This window comes from Suillus plorans (assembly GCF_016647745.1).
Source record: "Suillus plorans strain S12 chromosome Unknown HD556scaffold_75, whole genome shotgun sequence".
In the NCBI taxonomy this organism is placed as follows: domain Eukaryota; kingdom Fungi; phylum Basidiomycota; class Agaricomycetes; order Boletales; family Suillaceae; genus Suillus; species Suillus plorans.
This window is the reverse complement of record NW_024537459.1, coordinates 67,623-79,845: the sequence shown is the minus strand read 5'-3', so window position 1 is coordinate 79,845 and position 12,223 is coordinate 67,623. Positions and strand designations below refer to the sequence as shown.

At 48.1% G+C, this 12,223-nt stretch overlaps 4 protein-coding genes across 4 annotated transcripts; 3 read left to right on the top strand and 1 right to left on the bottom strand.

Moving 5' to 3' along the window:
* Positions 1–991: 991 nt before the first annotated feature.
* HD556DRAFT_1407463 (nucleotide excision repair TFIIH subunit) lies at positions 992–1,675 on the bottom strand. The gene is made up of 4 exons (XM_041304050.1): positions 1,432–1,675; positions 1,369–1,384; positions 1,171–1,303; positions 992–1,120 (listed from the first exon to the last, which is right to left on the bottom strand). Exons 1-4 carry the CDS (start codon positions 1,445–1,447, stop codon positions 1,085–1,087), a joined length of 201 nt encoding a protein of 66 aa, XP_041155051.1. The 5' UTR covers positions 1,448–1,675; the 3' UTR covers positions 992–1,084.
* On the top strand, positions 1,676–3,560 carry HD556DRAFT_1407460 (ribose 5-phosphate isomerase A-domain-containing protein). The gene is made up of 9 exons (XM_041304049.1): positions 1,676–2,095; positions 2,146–2,231; positions 2,289–2,307; positions 2,357–2,534; positions 2,585–2,665; positions 2,715–2,766; positions 2,816–3,010; positions 3,064–3,150; positions 3,211–3,560. Exons 1-9 carry the CDS (start codon positions 2,065–2,067, stop codon positions 3,277–3,279), a joined length of 798 nt encoding a protein of 265 aa, XP_041155050.1. The 5' UTR covers positions 1,676–2,064; the 3' UTR covers positions 3,280–3,560.
* Positions 3,561–4,113: 553 nt separating this feature from the next.
* On the top strand, positions 4,114–5,045 carry HD556DRAFT_1448416 (uncharacterized protein; the record flags this gene model as incomplete). Its single annotated transcript, XM_041307423.1, has 2 exons — positions 4,114–4,526; positions 4,589–5,045. The coding sequence occupies 2 exons, from the start codon at positions 4,114–4,116 to the stop codon at positions 5,043–5,045; spliced, it is 870 nt and encodes a 289-aa protein (XP_041155049.1).
* Positions 5,046–10,378: 5,333 nt separating this feature from the next.
* HD556DRAFT_1500962 (ribonuclease H-like domain-containing protein) lies at positions 10,379–11,845 on the top strand (the record flags this gene model as incomplete). The annotated part of the gene is made up of 2 exons (XM_041308953.1): positions 10,379–10,611; positions 10,672–11,845. Coding segments are annotated over 2 exons (1,407 nt in total), but the record flags the coding sequence as incomplete, so codon positions are not given.
* Positions 11,846–12,223: the final 378 nt, after the last annotated feature.

Sequence of the window (12,223 nt, the reverse complement as noted above, 5' to 3'; positions counted from 1 at the left end):
CCGGGTTTGGTCTATAGCGGTGCAGCGTGCTCGGGTCCCAAACGATGACAATATTTTATACCTAAGGCGGCGGTGGCGTTGTGGTGAATGGTATGGGGTTAGTGTGCGCGTTGACATGACCATGGTAATAGTGTAGACCAAGGCAGAGTAGACTCCGTCGTTGTCGCTGGTTTCCGCGCCGAGGAGCCACCGGCACTAGTGGCTGTGACCAACATATAGACGATGCAGTCAAAATGAACATGTGAGATCAGCGCATGTCAGCATACCTTGATACCACATGATGGGAAGTAGATAACTGGCCTGCATGTCTATATGATACTTCTTATACGGCACCTTACAGCAGCCTGAGTGATATCGCAATTCGCTTTTCACTCGGGTCGTAGGAAACTCTGGTCCGCATTAGGTTCAGTCTTCTGCTCGTGTACTCCTCTCTAATTGCCATTGTAACAGGGTGGCGGTGCCATTAGTGCGTTTTGGGGATGGCATTGCCTCTGAGAGCAAGCAACTCGCTTGCATGAATTCGGCCGCCTAGTAATCGTATGGCCAGCCCTTGGATACCTGGTAACGCAGTGCTAATTCAAGATATGGGTAAGAAAATGTCCAGTTCCCTGCACAAACACGCCTCATCGTGTCTGAATGGTTTATTTGTCGCAGAGCGCACGTTTCCGGGTTCGAGCAGTTAGAAGGGTGATGCTGCCAGAGCTGGTTACGTACATATACATTTGTATTTCACCTGGATGAAGGAAAGAGTTTTGTTTGTAATTTGGCATGGGTGAACCGTATGGATGGAGAAGTTTGTGACCACTGTTCACATGTCAACTGAATGAAACTCCCTGGGGAAGATCAGCTATTAGGTAGATTTCGCGGCCCGTCATATATTTCCTTTCGTCTGCCTGACGCAGGTCCCCGTGATATGCATTTCAGTGTAGAAACGACGCACCTTGAGTATTTCATTCGAGAAGATCTTAACCAGTAAGGCACCACCATAACGTCGAGCCCAATCCGATAGATTATGGGCAGCGTCACAGACAGACCTAAGGCCACAGCAGGGCAAGTACTTATGCTGTAGAATGAGGGCGAAAAACTAGTTTGTTTCTAGACTGTATGTATTCTTCTCCAACTGCAACAATTCCTTGTCAGATAGATTTCCAGATACATCAAAATTCATACCTCAGCTTCGAGCTCCCTCCTCACTCTATATTCCTCATCTGCCTTGATAACCAGATGGTAATCATCTAAATCCTCAATAACGAAAGGATCCTTCTCATTCATCGTGAGTAGTATTTGCTTAACAGCGGAGTCACTGCAAGCGTGAGTGCCCAACGATCGGTCTATAGTTTCTTTGAAAGACGAAAAATGACTGCAAACCAAGTTAAAAGCACCCCTGCGCATTGTGAATTACCTCAAAGGAGGTTGAATACAAGAACGCACCTTTAATGGCCCTCATGTTTGAGCGACCGCTTCCGAGTCTGTGACGGCAGAGCTCACGACTTTCCACGCAACTCCACAATCCAGGCTACCAGTATGTGCGAAATACTTCCCAGAAACGAGCTGTGGAACACGCCAATGGTAATCAATGAGAAGAAGACAGAATTGTTCTCAGCGTTGCCGTGAAACGCACTGAAAGCAGTGAAGTTGGTGATGGGCGCGTGAGTAACACAAGCGTTACAGTCTGACCGAGAATAGACCCGTCGAGCACACGCATGTCCTTATATCTATGCAATCCTCATAAGTACCTATGCTACCCCTCGCGCGCTCCATCATTTCGAATATTTATCGACCACCACCGCCCATTCTCTTCAGCAAAAACGCACTTGGCGTCCGCACAGACTCCGTAAGTGATCTACTTTGCTGTGTACCCACTAGACCCGCAGTTTCCGACTTCTCGGAAAGTTGTTCAACTTGGAGCCAAGACGGTTTTGAGTGGACGATTTGGGACTAGCTTGATGTTTCGCATCATGTTGCCGCACCGAATCGCTTCCCGGAATCCCTTGAAGCTTATCGAATGAAAACCGAGCTGACTTTGATGGGTCCAGAATAACTCCCGTCCCTCGCCCCGTCACCATGCCGGTATTGACTGGAGCTGTTCCCATCGGTGTGTATCTTGCTCGTAGAAGACGACTGGAATGCTGACCACCATGAAAGCTACCACCACGCTCAGTGCCATTGAGCAGTCCAAACGATTAGCGGCATACACTGCTGTGGACAAACACATTCTCCCAGAACATAAGGTGAGTACTGGCTTCATCTTCATTTGTCTTTTGGAATTTATTATTCTTTGCCGCAAGGTTATCGGAATAGGATCTGGTTTGCACATACTACAGCTAAGATAGGCTTTTATTTACCGCTTTTTCAGGATCTACTGTGCCCTATGTTGTGGAGCGAATCGTCGCACAGGGGCGCGAACTTAACAAGGATCGGGTGTTCATTCCGACTGGATTCCAGTCCAAGGAACTCATCGTCATGTCGAACCTCAACCTAGGCGACGTTGATCAATTTCCTACCATCGACGTCACCATAGATGGTGCTGACGAGTGAGTTTTTTCGATTCCTCAGAAAAGTCGTCAAGCTTGACCATCATCAGAGTTGACCTTGACCTCAACTGTATTAAAGGTGGCGGAGCCTGCCACTTGCGGGAAAAGGTACTCGCGGAGGCTGCGAATACGTACGTCCATCATATTTGATGTCTCAGTTCCCTTATCAGTGGACTGTAGATTTATTGTGGTAGCCGACTATCGCAAAAACGCGGAGTACCTCGGGACAAACGTGCGTGCCTGGTCTTCCAAGTGAGGAATGTCGTAATCATCATTCGCAGTTCACTCCTGGCGTTCCAGTCGAAGTCGTGCCATTCGCATACGCCCAAGTTTTGCGTAAATTGCGCGATGTTTTGGGTTCCCCCAACGCTACCCTGCGTATGGCAAAGGCCAAAGCCGGTCCTGTGGTAACTGACAATAGCAATTTCGTCATCGATGCGCCTTTCTCCAGAGAGATCATGAAGGACCCTTCCACTGTGCGAGAAATTCTGCCACTGCCTCAGGCTTGTGCTAATGGCAATTACTGCAGATTTTGGCAAAAATCAAAATGCTCACAGGTGTCGTGGAAGTTGGTCTGTTCTGCGATATGGCTCAGGCCGCATACTTTGGTAACGAGGTCAGTGAACGCGCATCTTGTCTATTTATATCTCTGACGTCTGACATCAAAATATGGCAGGACGGCAGCGTGACTGTGAAGAGAAAGGTCGAATCCAAGGTCGTCGAAGAATTAATTCTTCCTTCATGATGACAGAGCACAATATACGATTTTCGATCGCAAGATATAGAGATCATGGATCTTGTGTGCGGGATTTCTTGAGGAATGGATATGTGGAGCGGGTTTAAAATATAGACCGATTTATCTTACACAAAGTCTTAACACTGGAAGCACACATAACTTTTGGAAAATGTTGAAAAAATCATAACAAAAGGTTTCAATAATTTTTTTGTTTTTGTGTCACCAATGGAGATTCATGTCTGTTACAGCTATTTGCATAATGGTAGAGGCCGGCGGTAATTTCCAAAAAAAGTATGCATTTATTTTTGAAAAATAATCCTACAAAGATTGATTTTTATCTCAACAATGAAGCAAGCTATTGATGTGGTCCAAACGACAAAACTGATCAGAGAAATCGAACACAGGAGACCAGTGAAAAAACTAAGCAATTCGGTGAAGTTGATGGTCACCTGCCCTCAGAGCCAGTAGAACTACAAAGATTGATTTTTATTTCAGTAACAAAGTAAACTAATGAGAAGTGGTAAGATGCAAACTTGATAAAAAAATGAGGTGCAGACGACTGCAGAAAGGATGGAATGATTTGAAGTGAACACTTTGTTAGAAGCAGTGCCGCCAGGTACGTCGGGATCAGTACGAGCAGTATGACTCGTAGTGTTGTTGGCAAAACAGCCGAGTTTTGCCAACTGGTTGTGCCAGACCGGTTGTGCCCGGTGATCGGCAAAACTCATGCAAACAGAGGGTGGCACAACTTGGCAAAACTTCAGATTGCGGAGATATAACTTAGATACGATAACATTTACTTTGAATCCAATAAAACATAAAAACCAACATCCCTAGAGCAAGATGGTGCATAGTGGAGGACGCCCCCTTGCATCACTGATCAACAACAATTTCGAGCGCCTGGAACAAGTTCCAAACAGCTCACATCGCTACTACTGGAAATGCAGACATTGCGGAGACACTGACAACTCATCAGGTGCTCGAATCCAGGGTCATGACAACAACCTACCAAACCATCTCATCAAGCACTGTACAAATGCAGTTGCTCTTCTGCGCCAAGCAGCACGTCAATTTATTATGGAAAAGACTGGTGCCCCCACTGATTCAAATGCTATTCTTACTTCACTGGCTGCTTCTGGAAGTTCGACTATTGCTGCCATTCCCATCAAGAAACATAAAGCTTCGAACCTAGATGGATATATTGATCGTCCATTAAGTAAGGAACAAAATAACCTAGCGAATGCAAAGTTGCTTCGGTGTGTCGTGTCATCCCTACTAGCTTTGAGCCTTGAATCTAATTGTTAAATCTTGAAACTAGCTTTTTCATTCACGCTAATATCCCCTTCCATGTTGGTGATGATGTATTTTTCCACGAGTTCATCAATGTAATCCGTCCCTCGTATCACATACCATCTCGTTATGTGTTATCTCGTCATCTGCTTGATAGTGAAGCTGTCCGTGTCCAACAAGAGGAGATAAACCGACTTAAGGACCGAAAATGTCTTACCCTTCTCCTGGATGGATGGGAGGATCTACTACGGAGGAGCCTGTATGGCTCACTTGCAGTTGAGGTCAATCACCCTCCTGTAGTTCTTGCACTCGAGAATATGACTGGGCAGAGAGGCACTGCCGAAAATCTAGTGGCTGTGTCTCAGAAGGCCATGAATCATATGGAAGTTGGGGATGGGAGAAAATTCATTGCTGTGACTACAGATAATCCAACAGTCATGCAGTCTTACCATTGTAGAAACAACAATACTGTGAGGAACAAATGATGCTCCAGACTGTATCTGTAAATGTTGTGAGGTCGCGCGTTGCCTAGTCTGCTATACTTGAGACGACAAGTGCGTTCGACCCTAAAGGGGAAGCGAGTGCAGCAAGGATCTAGTAGTGCGCGCCGAAGGCGCTACTGGTCGGCTGATGCGAAGCGCGAGAAAGTGCGCAGGTGCGCACAAGGCGCGGGAAAGCGAAGGTACGTGCGAGGCGCGGGAAGCGCGCGCGCGCGTGAGCGGTAATGAGAGAGAGTAAGAGTGAGTTTGCTTAAGGGGTGATTAGATACTAGACAAGAGATACGAGCGCGAGGTGTCAAAGAATAGATTTCTACTATGTTCTCCTAGGTAGTATGTGGGTGGTAAGTGGGAGGTAAAGTTCTTGTTGGAAAGTAAAGTGTCTAATAATATGTACTGCTGGCGCTTATATGGCGCCTAAGCGCTGTCATGCGGAGCCGAAGCGCTACCGAGTAGGTATGTAAAGATATATGTAAGTAAGGGTCCATGGTAAAAATAGAGGTGGAACGATATGTAAATAAGAGAAATGGGAATATACGCACTAGAGAGCTTGGTGGACAGTGGATGGATGCTTCTGGATGGCTGGCGCTATAGGGCGCTCAAGCGCGGGAAAGCGCGCGCGCGTATACATCGTAAAGCGCGGGAAGTCGTGCGCGCATGCTGCGCATTGCGTGGGAAAGCTGCGCCTCGCAAGGGAATAGCTGTGGATAGCACACAGAGTGATGCTGCAAGTCGTGCTGTGTACTCCCTAGTGGAAAGTGCCATATCACACAATGCGAGGCACGAGTCTCTACATCTCCCAGGGACTTAAATTCTGAGTGTCCCCACTCAGCGCGCGTGTGGTGAGGATCTCAAGTGGTGGTATGCGAGTGCAATGCATGTGCAGTGCTTGGGTTGTTGGGCAATGAATGCGTGAGTGCAGGGATTTATCACATGGTATGCGTGAAGCGCGGGAAGTTGCACGTGGATGAGCGCGCGTTAGACACGAAGGCGCGGGAATGTGCGCGCATTTAGGCGCAGGGGTGCGGGAATATAGCATAGCATGACAAGTTGCGAGGGTGACTCTGATGTGAACAATGTGCCATGGGCACGAGGCGATGGTGCGAGAGTGATATGAATGTGGCACGCGAAGCGTGGGAGAGTGCGCGCGCACAAGGCGCGAGAACGCGCATGAGTGTCGCATGTGTTGTATTCTGTGGGGACACCATGAGCTGTCGCGCAATAATCTCAGAGTCCAATATGCGTGCGTGGGCATGATGCGAAGTGGCGCGGTCCAAGAGCGATCCAATCCATGTCCAAACCAAGTCCTGCTAGGCGCGCTAAATATTAGGTGTTAAGGGTTTGAACAGTGTGAGTAAAACTATATGTGAAAATGCGAAGGAAAAACAGTAAACTTTGCGGATGTCCTATCCGACTTGTCTTCTTCGTGCGGCTGTCGACATCTACACCCTCCTATGAGCAAGGCGCGGGAAGTGCGTGCACGCGCGCATGAGGCGCATGGGCGCGGGAAGATTGCGTGCATATGGGCGCGTTCTAAGGTAAAAAGAGCATGGTGCTGCGTCATGTGTAAGAAGAGAAATAATATCCTATTGAGCTAGGCAGGCACAATCTAAGGTTGTTTTGTTGTTTTTCTTCTATGTTCTTCTAGGCGATTCCTATATGCATATATATCAGTGTTATTAGTCCTTTGGACAGTGTTATAATGAGAGAAAATAAAAATGAAAGAGCGCTGGATGAAACCCAGGGTAAAACGAACGATATCCTATGAAACAGTGTTGGTATATGTTTTTTCTTTAGTGCGCCGCTGAAGCGCTCGATCCTCCTCCTTGAGCACGTGCGAGTGCGCGTGACTAGCGCACTACGCGTCTCTTGCGAGCTGACACTTTACCCAAGGTAGGGTTGGAATGCGCTTGGGGGGGCTTGTAACTGGCAGAATGAATTCCTGCACAACGCGCTGCAGGTTAAAGGCGCGCCAGTGGGAGGCGCTGCGAGGGGTGTAGAGGTGCTCTACAAGCTGATAGGATGCGCGCGATGTGCGCGCCTTAGGGCGATTTCGCGCGAATTTGATTATATTGGCCGAACACGCGAGGAACGGCCATTTCTCTGCAAATGTGTTAGCGAGGGACATATATAGCGTGGAATTAGGCGCAAATGTTGCGCAAATGGGCTGTAAGGGTGGTTTATCAAGGCGCAATAGGCGCACAGGTGAAAAGGAATAGTGCACGTCAGGGTGTGCAGTAACAAAATCGACATGGTAAGCGAAAATGTGAAGAATGCAAATAAACGTGGAAAGTGCGAAGTTAAAGATGATGATAGGGGAGTTAGGCGCATATGTATGTGTCAGGCGCGCGCCTAAGTCGCGCCTGGATGACTGATTGGAATATATTTCGCGTGGAATGACAGAAATGTGATTTAAAAGGGGAGAAACGATAGAAATGCGATAGTGCAAAAACTCTGCTAAAATAATGAATGCGCGAGGCGCGGGAATTATCGCGCGATGCGCGCGATCATGGCGCGTGAACAAGGGGTGGTGCGAAGATGAAGTTAATGTGTTTGGAATTGTCATATAGCTCCTTAAGAGCTTTAAACATGAAAAAGACAAAAAGCGCGAAATGAGACGAGGGTAAATATACAATGCCTCTAGGTGCGCACACTGCGCGTCCTGAGGCGCGATGTGGTGCGCCTGAGTCACCCCAGGGTCGCCTGAGACATGCTCTGTTTGGTGGTTGGGCAGCGTGATGCACGGATGCTTCAATGGCAAGCGATAGTCGCTAGAAGCAAAAAGCGCGATGTGCGCGTGATCGTTAGTGACAGATTGAATTACCAGAGACAAACTCTGGTCGACGTGAGGTGTAACTTGAGCCTCTGATGCGTTAGAAGGCTCCTCTATAGGCGTGCTAAGGCGCAATAGATGTTTAGGGTCATCCCTGACCTCTGATGGTGCGAGCGGTGATAGCGGTGATGGTGATGGTGCGATTGGCGAGATTTCTTCCTTAAGCGATGCAATAGTGATAGGCGAGCGTGTTTCTGGTGGCGCGTTACTAACTTCCGCAATGGGCGCGTTATTGTGCAATAGATGTTTAGAGTCATCCCTGACTCCTGGCGATGCGATGGAGATGGGTGAGCGTGTTTCAAGTGGCGCGTTAGTGTGCAATAGATGTTTAGAGTCATCCCTGACTATAGGCGATGCGATTGGTGATGATGATGCAGATGGCGATGGAGATTGTGAAGGAGATGGTGTTGATAATAAAGGCAAAGAGGCGCCTACAATGCGCTTCTCGTTGCGCTTCGCGAGCGCGTGCTCGAGTTCGTGATCTAAAGCGATGCAGTCTGGTATGGCTTGGCGTGCTGGTGCGGTTGATGGTCCTGGTGCGCGTGAATCGCGCGAAGGCGCGGGAAAAGCGCGTGCATGAGGCGCGAGAGTAGGAACTGGTGGCCTTTTGTCAAGTACAACTTCTGAGGATGCGCGATAGAAGAGTCCAGTTGTCACATTAGCGCTAGTAGTCGTATCCTGCGTTGCGCGGCTCGCGTGATAGTGATCCTTGCACTTAGCCACCATGGCTTGCACTGGTGCTTGCGCTGAGACTAAGTTCACAATTGGCACTACTATGGGCGCGCTAACAAGTGCGCTTGGCGCGGGAAAAGCGCGCGCAGTTAATAGGAACTGCGCAGCTGCAAAGACGTCCATAAATGGGTATGGGTCGTATGGATGGTGGTCAGGGAACTTGATCATAAGGCGCAAGCGAATTTGCGCCTGAGTGTTGCTGGGGATTCCTTCCATGAATAAGCGGTCGCGTTCGGCCTTTCCAATACGGTCTTCATCCATGAGTGGCTGCATAACCTTCCTGAATGTGCGCAAGTAATTGCTGAGTTCTGTGCAAGAGGGCATTGGTTTGTTAGCATATTCGCGCGCGATGGCGCGCAAGTCTGCGAGCGCGTAGCGTCGTTTACCATCCCATCCAGGATACATTACCTTAACTTCTGCCATGAATGCATCATAATCATCTACTGCTGCTTCGGGCATGCCTTTCCATAGTTCTCGATCATCGCGTTCGAGGTAGCGGATAATACCTTTGATGCGATCAAGTCCTTGGAGTCCTGCTTCATCAGCGAGCTGCTCATAGGTGTCAATAAACTCGGCGAGGTTGTCTGTAGTGCCGTCGAACTTGGGCGCGTTTGCTGTGCCGCGGATGGGCATTCTAAAGGGCATTGAAGCGCGGGAAAGGCGCGCGCGCGAGGCGCGAGAATGCGCGACTAGAAATGGTTAGCTTGTGACAATGTAAAGGGATTGACCTATGTATATGCGCTAAATGGCGCTAAGTGCGAAAGTGCGTAGAAGTAGATCTTGCTGACTGTTCCCCTCGCGGTGGGCTCCAGTTGTAGAAACAACAATACTGAGTGGGGCTATACGAAGATGGCTCCAAACTGATATATTTTTGTTGTGGTCTTTGCACTGCCTAGTCTGCTATACTTGAGACGACAAGTGCGTTCGACCCAGGGGTCTGCGGTCTGGGAATAGTCTTGGGGGTAAGTGAGTGATGTGGAGTCAATAGTCCGAGCGCGGGAAACAATGTCCGAAGGTATAATTACGATGTCCGATGCAAAAGCGTCGGGTCCGATGTTTTCGGGGTTTCGGGGTATCGGGTTCTGGTTCGGGGTGTCGGAAACTAATAGTAACGCTATAGCGAGCGTCGGAAGAGCGAGCGGTGTGCGCGATAATAACAATGACTGATACGGATAATGAAAGAGCGATGATATTCGCAATATCAACTAAGAACTACGAAATATCGGGTTTGACCACTAAGCGTCGGGGAACTGCTCCCCTCTACTTGGATAATGAATAATGCTCGAGGTCAGTCCAATATATATGTAAGTACGTAGAAATGCGGAACCCATAGGCGAAAGTAGTGGCGGAGTATTTCGGATCCGAAGTACATGTAAATAAACATGAGGCGCTGCGGACTATGGGAAAACATGTAATAGTGCTGGCTACGACGTGAGTAATGTGCGAAATAATGAACTACACACCTAGTGGGGCTAGCAAGACGGGACGGGACACGGATAGGACAAGTGCGCGGGAAAACATCGGGTCCGATGCGGCCTAAACGTCGGTTTGGCGGGTTAGCGTCGGATAACATCGGGAAGTGATTAGCATGTGACAGGTATTTGGCGTGTACTGTGAAATAGCTCGATACGAGCCCAGCGCCAGCTCGTGTCCTACACCGTCGCAAACTCCAGGAGGTATTCCCTTGGATTCTCATAAGTCAATGTCATTGTGCTAAAGTCCTAGTGAATACTGAAATGAACCTCAGCCGTTTGCATGCTTCCTGCACAGTTTGAATACATTGATTGGAGATATCATGTCCTTCCCAGAAATGAAGAAGATTGTCACTCAAACCACTCATGTTGTCACCTTTTTCAATTCATCACACTATTGGGGTGGACAGCTCAATGACGAAGCTAAGAAACACAACATCAATCGGAAAATGAAGCAAAACTGCGAGTCACGTTTTTATGCATTGATTCTCCAATGTTTAAGTGTGCTAGAGTATCGGTAAGTTGCCCTTCATACACACACTAATAACTACAAGCAACTAATATACTCGTATCATAGTTCTCCACTCACTCTTATCTGCATGCATCCTGATGCCAAGAAGAAGACCAATGGCCTAGCTCCCATCACATCTGAGGTTATAAACACAATCTTAAACGATCTCCCCTACTGGAGACTTCTTGAACAGATTGTGACGACGGTCAAGTTTATTGTTGATGCAGTTGGCAACCTCAAGTCGCGCCAAGCCTCGCTGGCTGACTGCATGCTAGAACTTCTTCGCTGCGCCAAACAGATGTCCCAGTTGGCTTGCGAACAGGATTATCATGTTGGCTTTTGGCTGCATGCGAGATCTGTCTTCAACTGCCGCTTTCACACCATGAATACAGAAGTTCACTCGCTCGCTCTATTTCTCCACCCAATGTGTCGGAAACTCGCTGTCACACAGGTAGCCAATGGCAGGTCCCTTGCATTCATGGTTAAGATCGCACTTGGCATTGCAAAACGTTGGAAATGGGACATAATGATGGCTAAAAAACTCTCTGATGATCTGCAGGCCTACAATCAGTCAGTAGCTCCATTTGCTGGTGGCCACGCAGACGGCCTTTCTTGGTGGCAAAACCTTCCAATCAACTCCGAGATCCACCCTCTCAAGGCCTTTGCTGTCACGATTCTCTCAATTGTAGGGCATGCAGGTGAAGTAGAACGCACATTTTCTGATCTTGGCATAACACAATCTGCACGACGGTGTAATCTTTCAGTTGAAACATTTGAGACACTCGGAAAAATTTGTGCGAACCTTCGACACCACAGCACCATAAAAGCCGCAGAGGCTGGGAAGTCCACTCGCTGTCGACATGCTCACATGCACACTCGTGAAGAGGTTGGCATTGCTGTTGAGACTGCACAGGATCTTGAAGCATCCTTTGCATGGGCACCTCCGCTCTCGGCCGAACCTCGTGACGCAGATGACCTGCTTGCTGGTCCAGAGAGTATCTCGCCTGACAACGTTGCTGCTGAATTTGCGGCTCTCGAAGAACTGAAGCGGACAGAAGAAGTTCATGACATTGACGAAGTTGAAGTGCTGGAGGGTAATGTTTTTGATTTCGACGAGTTAGATCGTGTCGAGCAAGGGATAATACCACAGGCTATTCTGGATGAGGTTGAGGTGGTCAATTACAACGGCGAGGATGATGGATGGGACGAGGAAACTTTAATGTCTTCATTAGGAATGTCGTTCACGTAGCTCAAAGTTTTGCCACCCCGGCAAAACAACCAGTTTTGCCAGTTCTGCCGGTTGCAACCGGCAAAACTGACCTCAAGTAGTTTTGCCCCCCACACTAAGTATGAGCGCATCCATTGTGACATCAGCCGAGTATGCTCCTCCGAATGTCTTGAAGCAATATCTTTTTTCCTATTCTACCTGTACTTACAAACTACACCTTAGCAGTAGACATCTCAGTTCCCTTCCGGATACTGAGATGTGTGTTCTATTATTTTTCCCATCTCTTGATAACGAGCTAATGTGCACTTAGAATATATATTCGTTTAGGTACTACCTACTTACACACTCGAGTTCCCTTCTGGATACTGAGATGTATGTTCTATTATTTTT

Excerpts from the sequence above, each read along its gene's own strand:
- HD556DRAFT_1407463 (XM_041304050.1), bottom strand. Across the intron at positions 1,121-1,170 it reads GGAGGGAGCTCGAAGCTGAG|TTGGAGAAGAATACATACAG; the intron begins GTATGAATTTTG and ends GAATTGTTGCAG.
- HD556DRAFT_1407460 (XM_041304049.1), top strand. The coding sequence starts at position 2,065 with ATGCCGGTATTGACTGGAGCTGTTCCCATCG. Across the intron at positions 2,767-2,815 it reads CGGAGTACCTCGGGACAAAC|TTCACTCCTGGCGTTCCAGT; the intron begins GTGCGTGCCTGG and ends CATCATTCGCAG. Across the intron at positions 3,151-3,210 it reads CCGCATACTTTGGTAACGAG|GACGGCAGCGTGACTGTGAA; the intron begins GTCAGTGAACGC and ends AAAATATGGCAG.